The sequence below is a fragment of the Zingiber officinale genome, chromosome 9B, assembly GCF_018446385.1.
Source record: "Zingiber officinale cultivar Zhangliang chromosome 9B, Zo_v1.1, whole genome shotgun sequence".
In the NCBI taxonomy this organism is placed as follows: domain Eukaryota; kingdom Viridiplantae; phylum Streptophyta; class Magnoliopsida; order Zingiberales; family Zingiberaceae; genus Zingiber; species Zingiber officinale.
In genome coordinates, this window is record NC_056003.1 from 7,214,711 (window position 1) to 7,224,224 (window position 9,514).

Here is a 9,514-nt window from a genome sequence, read left to right on the forward strand (position 1 = left end):
AATAGAGTAATTTTTTATAATATTAAATTGTTCATAATACATTAAAAATTAAAAAAATTATATAAGTTTTTTGGATTTATAAAGACAATAAAGCTGTTAGTTGAGCTTGATATATACAAGGCTTGATTTCGAATTGGATAAGCTTTTTAATATAAACAAGTTCAAACTTGATGAGATTTAATTTCTTTATTATCAAGTCTGAATCGATAAACATGTAGTTGGAGAAGCTGGAATCCATAAGTGACCTAGAAACAATCTTCAACTTGGCTGTGGAATATCAAAGGCATGTTTATATCAACATTATCACACGAAGTGCATCTTTTCATCATAGCACTAATTAAGCAGCTAACACTACGGATTATTAGTGCCTTCCAAGACGATCGCATTAATTTTAACTTTATAAGTTGGATGAGAAGGGAATTTTCTTCTACTTGATTATCCGTCTCTATAATTTGAGATTAGCCAGATACAATTCTACTCGCTACTAATTAATCTGCTCTGAAATGGAGAAAATGCAAATTAGCAGCTTTTACTCTTCCCTGCTCCTGCTCCTCGTGCTGCTTCATCTTGCTGCAGAAGTGAGACCTCAACTGAGCTCCGATTTCTACGCGCAGAGCTGCCCCAACGTGCTCAAGGTGGTGCGACGCCAAGTGTTGAATGCGGTGAAGACAGAGATGAGGATGACGGCTTCGTTGCTCAGGCTCCACTTCCATGATTGCTTCGTCAATGTCTGCCTCAAATGAACTCCCTTGTTTCTCTTGCACGTCTTCAACTGCTTCAGATAGAGGTTCTTCTCACTGTGCAGGGCTGCGATGGTTCCATTCTTCTCGACGGCAGCGACGGCGAGAAGTTCGCCTTCCCCAACATAAACTCTGCTCGGGGATTCGAGGTCGTCGACGCCATCAAGGCCGCCGTCGAAGACGAGTGCAGTGGAGTCGTCTCTTGCGCGGATATACTCGCCATTGCTGCCAGAGATGCTGTTCTTTTGGTGCCTACTCGATCCTCTGTTTCTGTTCATTTAATTGTGTCTGGTTTTGGTTAATTTGGGGCGTAGCAGAGTGGTGGGCCCTCGTGGAGAGTCCTCCTCGGCCGGAGAGATGGCCTCGTCGCTAACCAATCCGGAGCCAACTCCAACCTTCCGGCTCCGTTCGAAAGCGTCGCCTCCATCGCCCAGAAATTTAAGGACGTCGGCCTCGATTCCATCACCGACGTCGTCGCTTTATCAGGTTAACTATTTCAAGAAGTTGGTGGATTTTAACATGAATCGACTTTATAATTCACTACCGCGTACGTGTTTGTGTTCAGGTGGGCACACGATCGGGCTGGCGCGATGTTTCTTGTTCAGAAACAGGTTCTCCGGCGACGACATGCCGCTGGAATCGAACATGGCGTCGGAGCTGCAGAGCCTCTGCGCACAGAGCAGCGACGGCAACGCGACGGCGGCGCTCGACCGGAACTCGGTGGACGTGTTCGACAAGCATTACTTCACGAATTTGAAAAGAGAAAGGGGGCTGCTGTCGTCGGACCAGCGGCTGTACTCCGGCGATGACGCCACGACCAAGGCGCTGGTGGAGATCTACAGCGACAACGTGGCGCTTTTCTTCGCCGACTTCGCCAACTCCATGATCAGGATGGGGAACTCGAGCCCGCTCACTGGGAGCGCCGGAGAAATACGAAAGAATTGCAGGGTTGTGAACTAAGGCTATGTTGGACGTAATCTGGTAAATGTAATAAATAATGTAATGTAATTATTACATTACTATATTTGGTAATTACATTACTATATTCGGTAAAGGACTTTCGCTTGAGAAAGAGTAATGCATTCAACTCACTGTGTAGCCTTCGTTAGTCACTTAACATATACCAGCTCCGGCTGAGAATAACTCGACACGATTAACTTTTGAGATAACTTGTCCAACTTATCTGGTTGATTGAAATCTTCTTATGCTAACACAAATTCAAATAAAAAAGTCATTATTACCTTTTATCAGCAATTCAGTCTGACTTAATAAAATTTCAATTAACTCAAATCATGTCCGGTTGGCTAAACTCCGTGTTCAAAAATTCAAACCCAACATAGTTTACCCTATTTGTGAGTAGAGAGTTTGCAACTGATTCAACACCTCAATTAACTGGATCAACCCAATTGACTCAGTCTGCTTGAAGATTCCAACTTATTTTGCGTCCGTGCTTAGGTCAAAATCTTTCTACAAGCAATGTTTACACTTATCTAAAAGATGTGAACCTTGAAATTATAATCTTATAATCTCATTGAAAGCTTACTCTCTTCTAGACTTCATCAATTTGCCCGATAATCCATATCTTCAGTACTCCCTACAGAAGCTGCACTTTCATGTCTACCAAGGTTGCACATTAAGAGTCCCTCTGTTTGCCCCCAAAACCATGCTTCACATCTGACGTGGCGGCTATGGGGTTTCGCAGACACTTAGTCAAAAGTCAAGTTGAGTTATAAGCTAAAGAGATCAGCTTAGGTCAAGACAGATATGAGTTGAGGTTAGATTCACCCTGTTCGATCTCACCCAACTTCTCCATCTCAGTCTCATCCAACTCCTCTAGCTCGGTCTCAACCGATTCCTCTAGCTCGGTCTCACTTGATTCTTCCAGCTCGGTTTCACCCGACTCTTCAGCTCAGCCATTCCTAGCTCCCTCAGCTTGGCCCATGCCAAAATCATCCGGATGAAAGTGGGGAACATGTACGCTGAGATACGAGAAGCATGGGGAGTGACCGGGGTAGGGATAAGGGAGCGGGGGTTTTATGTGGTAGCCCCACAACTCGAACGTGGGGTTCGTGCCCCTCAGGCTAGGAGAGGATATAAGAGAAAGCCCGCTTTGGCGGGTGCAAGTACATACACATAAGACACAAACACTCTACTACTTTATAGGGTTTTCTCCTAACCAGCCCTCTTCAAATTTGACGGGGAGTCTTGGCGCAACGATAAAATTATTGCTTTGTGACCAAAAGATCACGAGTTTGAATCTTGGAAATAGCCTTTTGCAAAAAACAGCATAAGATTGCGTACAATGGATCCTTCCCCGAGACGGCCTGACACTGAGACACATGAAAGTTTTCTTACTACATGTCGTGCCTTGAGTTCCACAAGGGATCTTATCGGAACAGCAATACCTGTGCGTTCGCCCATGGCGTGTTTGAGAGTTGTCTATGTTGGAACCCCAAGGTCGTTTTGGTGTGATCAACAAGTTAAGTTAGGTTCTGTGTGTTTCTAATCTTCTGTCTAAGTGTGCAGGACCTTAGGAGCACAGATACTCGAGCGGAAGACGCAGCTAGCGAGAAGGACGGCACGCGGTGCGTCCGAGGGACGAGGTGCTGTGGAAGAGTACCCCAGTGGACGAGAAGGAAACGTGCGGTGGTTCCGAGGGATGAAAGCCGGAGCGGAAGATTGCTCGGGGAGCAAGAGACGCAGCTAGCGAGAAAGTCGGCACGGGGTGCGACTGAGGGACGAAGACTGCGGATGAGTACGCTGGTGGACGAGAAGGAAACACGCAGCGATTCTGAGGGACGAGAAGCTGGAGCGGAAGGCTGCTCGAGAAGACCGGAAGTTGGGTTCGGGTGAGCTCTTTTCCGGATGGCAGAGATCACCCAAGCGAATGGATCCGGAGTAGAAGACTCGGACCGAGGCGAACTGAACCGGAACAGCGGGCCCCGGATGAAAAAGTCAACACCGATTGACTTTAGGCTCCGGGGTGCCCGGACCTGGTTTGTTGACCAGATCGCGTCAAACGCGATCTGAACATTAGGGATAAAGTTTTATCCTCCCAGGGCGCTCGGAACCCCTTCCAGGCGATCCGACCAAGGCTATAAATATAGCCTTGGTCCAGAAGCTTTTCATCAACTCAGTGCATTTTATTTCCAACACTTGTACGCTACTGTTCTAGATTAGCTTCTCTATTTTACGCTTTCACTGCTGTAAGAGGCTTCTCCGCCTAAAGGAGTTTTTAGTGTTTTATCTTCCTTGGATTAATAACCACATCGGTTGTAACCAAGTAAATACTCGTGCCTCTTCCTTTATGCTTTTATTCTACTACTTTGCTTTTATTATGCAAGTGTTAGCTTAAAAAGTTCGAGAAGGGTTGTTTGCTTTTGATTTTGCAGGACTATCCAACAACCCTCCTTCCAGCCGGCCGCAATGGTCCTACAAGTGGTATCAGAGCCAAGACGCCTCAGAAGAACTAACCGTCGTCTGAAGCAACCAAACGATGGCCGGAGCTAGCTAATATCCACCAGCATTCGAGGGGATGTTTTCATCATGGAAGAAACAAATGGAGGTATATCTTAATTCTGATTTTCGTATCTCTTTAATATTGAAATGTGGCTATAAAGAACCAAAGACAACGGATGGAGAAGAACTCGATCTACGTCTCTGGAACAAGAAGCAACGTGACGAATCGATGGCAAACAGACGGGCAGAATTTCATCTTCTAACCATAATACCAAATGAAGATCTAGACAGAATCGGCGAATACAAAAGCGCAAAAGAATTTTGAGAAAAGTTCTTAAAGCTCTACGAAGAACCTTTGAAAGCCGACGACTCAATAGACACCGAGCCACTGACAGAACCAACAGCCGAAGTACATCTCGAGAACACAGAAAACCCTTCTTCACTAAGCATCGATGAATGGGGAGAATCTTCGGATGAAAACAATTCAGCAGGGGAAGAACCAACGACCGACGAGGTAAGTAAGGTACGGCCTCTACCCTCTGAACAATTAGTTCAATTAATCGAAAAATCATCGAAAAAATTTTGCGAATTAAAAATTAAATCATCGAAAGAATTTTTCGGATTAGAAAATCAACTGTCGAACATTTCTTGAAAATTAGAAATATTATCGAAAGAGTTTCTCGAATTGCAAAAAGTTTTGACGAAAGATTTTTGCAAATTACAAAATATTTTGACAAAAGAATTTTGTGTATTGCAAAACTTTTTTTCGAAAGAATTATGCAAACTAGAAATATTGTCGATAACTCTCTTCGAATATTTTTTTGAATTACAAATTACTTTCTCGAAAGAGTTTTGCGAATTAAAAACTAAAAAATCATTAAGTAATAATGAGTTGAAAGAATTTCGAACAATAGCTTGTCGATTGAAGATTCTCAACAAACTAATAATAGAATTGAACATGATACAATTTTCTACATATTTAATACTGTCTGCTTTAAATCTGAAAAATTGTGATCTAAAAAATAATGAAAGATTGAAATGGAAATTTAGATATCTGGTAGTGTCTTGAGAATGAATTTTGTTTAAATAAAAAAATATAATAATAAGTCAAAAGTTGTTTAAGTTAGAAATTTCTGCTTTAAATTGCTTAAATCTTCAAAAGTAATTTTTTAGAAATTTCTCAAATTTTTGTGAAAAATTACTTAACATTTTTTCTAATATTTTTGCTTCTGTGAAAATTATTGTAAAATTTTCAAAGTTCTTAAATTTCTTTAACCCTTAGATTTTTTCTTGAAAACCCCATTTTTTGTGATCAAAGGGGGAGAGAAAAAGTATAAGTCTAGGAGGAGGTAGAAAATTGAAAATTGAATTTTTTAAAAAAAAAAATTAATTTTTTCTATCTTGTTGTCTGTTATGTAATTGTTTAATTTTCATACCTATTATTGACCCTAGCTTAACTTGGGTGATCACATCAAAAAGGGCGAGATTGTTGGAACCCCAAGGTCGTTTTGGTGTGATCAACAAGTTAAGTTAGGTCATGTGTGTTTCTAACCTTTTGTCTAAGTGTGCAGGAGCTTAAGAGCACAGGTACTCGAGCGGAAGACGCAGCTAGCAAGAAGGACGACACGCAGTGCGTCCGAGGGACGAGGTGCTGCGGAAGAGTACCCCGGTGGACGAGAAGGAAGCGTGCGGTGGTTCCGAGGGACGAAAACCGGAGCGGAAGATTGCTCAGGGAGCAAGAGACGCAGCTAGCGAGAAGGTCGGCATGGGGTGCGACTGAGGGACGAAGACTGGGGATGAGTACGCTGGTGGACGAGAAGGAAACACGCAGCGATTCCGAGGGACGAGAAGCCGGAGCGGAAGGCTGCTCGAGAAGACCGGATGTTGGTTTCGGGTGAGCCATTTTCCGGATGGCAGAGATCACCCAAGCGAACGGATCCGGAATAGAAGACCCGGACCGAGGCGAACTGAACCGGAGTAGTAGTCCCCGGATAAAAAAAGTCAACATCGGTTGACTTTAGGCTCCGGGGCGCTCGGAGCAGCCCGGGGCGCCCGGAACCCTTCCGGGCGCCCAGACCTGGTTTGTTGACTAGATAGCGTCAAACGCGATCTGAATGTTGGAGATAAAGTTTTATCCCCCCAGGGCGCCCGGAACCCCTTTTAGGCGCCCCGATCAAGGCTATAAATATAGTCTTGGTCCAGAAGCTTTTTATCAACTCAGTGCATTCCATTTCCAACACTTGTACGCTACTGTTCTAGATTAGCTTCTCTATTTTACTCTTTCACTGCTGTAAGAGGCTTCTCCGCCCGAAGGAGATAATAGTGCTACATTCCTTGGATTAACAACCTCCTTAGTTGTAACCAAGTAAAAACCCTCTGCCTCTTTCTTTCTGCTTTTATTTACTGCTTTAATTTTATACAAGTGTATTGTTGAGAGTTCGAGAAAGGGTTGTCTTATTTTTGCAGGCTATCCAACCCCCCTTCTAGCCGGCCGCAACGGTCCAACAGTCTCCACTCGACACAATATCAAACTCGATTGTGCAAGGATGCAACCGGTTGTAATCGTCGGGGTTGCTTCTTCACCCACAAACCATAAGAAGTACTTCTTACCATGAATCCCTAAGCAACATCAGTTGTCGGGATAGTGCTGCCCTTGCCGCGTTCGTCATCCTCAGGATGCTGGTTATTATATCACGTCTCGAGGGTAAGGTTATCAGACGAAAATTGGACAGCACATACCCTGTAACAATGACAATTGAAATATGGATACATAGTCATAAGATAATACAAGAATAATATATATAGCCCACACTGCTAGATTAACCATACAACGGAAAAAAAAAAAACTAAAAATGTCTAACCTGGACAATAGAGGGATCTACTTGATCCACTCTAGATGTGAAAACAACATAGACTGCCAGATGGCCCGGCTTGACACAACAACCATAAAACTAAACAAAAGACCAACACAAGACAAAAATCCGCACTCAAGTTGATTATTACATGAATATGTTCGAAAAACTAAAATATGAGTAAAAGCAACATCAGAAATAAAACTCTCGATGGGACATGAGATTGGCAGGCTAGATCCTTCAAGCAACTCCTTACAAATATCATCTACCTACTACCTGAAGAAAGAACAAAAATACAACAGGTAGTGAGTCTAAATGAACTCCGCTGGTAATAGAAGATAGTGCATGATAATAACATAAGGAGAGCAAAGGTATACAGGATCAAGAAAATACTTACTACAAAAGTAAATGTGTCACTATAATCGTCTGCTAACTAAAGTATAACTAACAATAATAATTCTCCACTAACTTGCTCAACTAGGTGTGATCAATAAATCAGAAGTACCTACAGTACATCTCAACCTGCATGAACAAATACATGACTAACATTTAACAAGTATATAACAAGCATTGACTGCAAGAAAATGCTCTACCATCAATGGTCTTGTGAGCAGTCAGGGTAAATAAATAGTCACTATTTGTAGGCAAACTCGCTACTACAAATGGTCTTGTGGGCAAATAGGGTAAGTAAGCAATCACTATTTGTGGGCAAACTCGTTATCACGAATGGTCTCGTGGGCAGACATGATATATATACATAGTTGTCTAGCTACGGACCGCACGCGAACTCGCTACCACGAATGGTTTCGTGGGCATTCATATATATATCATGATCGCTGACGACTCTCTCAATTACAAGTGAGAGATAATGGTCAACAGGATATACTAACGGTCGCTAACAACCTTCTCAACCAAGAGTGGGACACAATGGTCGATACAATATAACAACGATTGCGGATGACTCTTTCTCAACTATGAATGAGAGACAATGGTCGGCATGGTATAACAATATAACTATACGTAGAAAGGTCTAACCTCACTAGTGTTTAGGCATGAGTCTAAATAACAAACAAGGTTAAGTAGAATACTCGAGATCCTACACTACGGTATGATCTTACAAATACATAAGTATGAATAAATATCAAACTGGTAACTTAGTTCAATATTCTACAGCTATGCTACGGTATAATATCGCTGGCATAATAGTACGAGCAATAATGGTCATAAAAAGCATGAATAACAATGAAACTGCATGGATATAAAAAAAAAAATCAATATACAAGATTAAGAAATAAAAGATCAAGCTCAAGAAGTAAGAACGAATATAATCAAGGTAAATATAACAACTATCTAAACATAAATCATGCACTAAGATCAAAGTACGAAAGAAACAAGGCAAAAAGTACCTGCCTTTATCTGCAATTCGTATTGCAATAAATCTCACATCAAGATACCCGTTTCAAGATCAGAGTCCCTATTATCTCCAATGGTGGCGGTAATAACCCGTGCCCGCGGATGAAACATCTCAAGGCCAGTGATAAGATGACAGCGTTAGATTTGCGATGTCGCGGACTTGTCTTCGCACTGAGGAGATTGCTGTGAAGGAGGCCACCACTGTCGGCGGCCATAGCCTGTTCTCGTGGAAGAGTCATCGGCGATTAGTATAGGAAGCTGTCAGGTGGTGGTGGCATGGATCGAGGAAACATGAGGCGATCAAGGTGGCGATGAAGGCGACGATCAGCGGTCGGCGACGCCGGTGCCATCGGGTGGTGGAATTAGGAGCCAAGGCACGGCTGAAAAGGGAGCTTGGGTGTTGGTGGAGGTGCATTGGGAGAGGGTGGTGGTGAAGGGTGGATCGGGAGAGGAGAAGGGACATCGATGCTTGCAGCAATTCGGTGGTGCGATGTGGCGTGGTTTGTGGTGTCGAGTTGAGGGAGGATGAGGGAATCAGGTGTGGAATGAGAGAAATTGCACTTTTATATATATAGGTCCTAGTAATTAAACCTTAGGTTAATATTCTCAATCAACTCTCACTAAATAGATATACCAAACAGATTTTCTCCTAAATCAATATATCCGTCTCCTTAAAACGTGTCATATGGATTCCGTTTAAATACAAAAAAAATTCTAGAAAATTTTGTAAAGTTATTTCTCTCGTAACACTTATTAGTTAATTTACCATATCTTACATATTATCTCTAATTAGTGGATTTAATTATAAGTTGTGCATATGAGTGCAAACCAAATCCATTAATTAAAGTGATCTAACTTAAGCTTATTGAATTTCAGGTTATTGTATGTGAGTTCAATGTATAGAACCCTTTAGCTTGATTCGTTATCATCTATGGGCTGATAACGGATTGGTTGCCTATATAAGGGGAGGTTTTCAAGAGTTTAGGGGATCATATCTTGACCTATCTTCTTGTTCCTCATTGACAAGAAACTTCTCGACGCTGTCACCCT

At 42.4% G+C, this 9,514-nt stretch overlaps 1 protein-coding gene across 1 annotated transcript; it reads left to right on the forward strand.

Moving 5' to 3' along the window:
- Positions 1–425: 425 nt before the first annotated feature.
- On the forward strand, positions 426–1,794 carry LOC122024256 (peroxidase N-like). The gene is made up of 4 exons (XM_042582834.1): positions 426–728; positions 806–988; positions 1,058–1,226; positions 1,306–1,794. Exons 1-4 carry the CDS (start codon positions 504–506, stop codon positions 1,698–1,700), a joined length of 972 nt encoding a protein of 323 aa, XP_042438768.1. The 5' UTR covers positions 426–503; the 3' UTR covers positions 1,701–1,794.
- Positions 1,795–9,514: the final 7,720 nt, after the last annotated feature.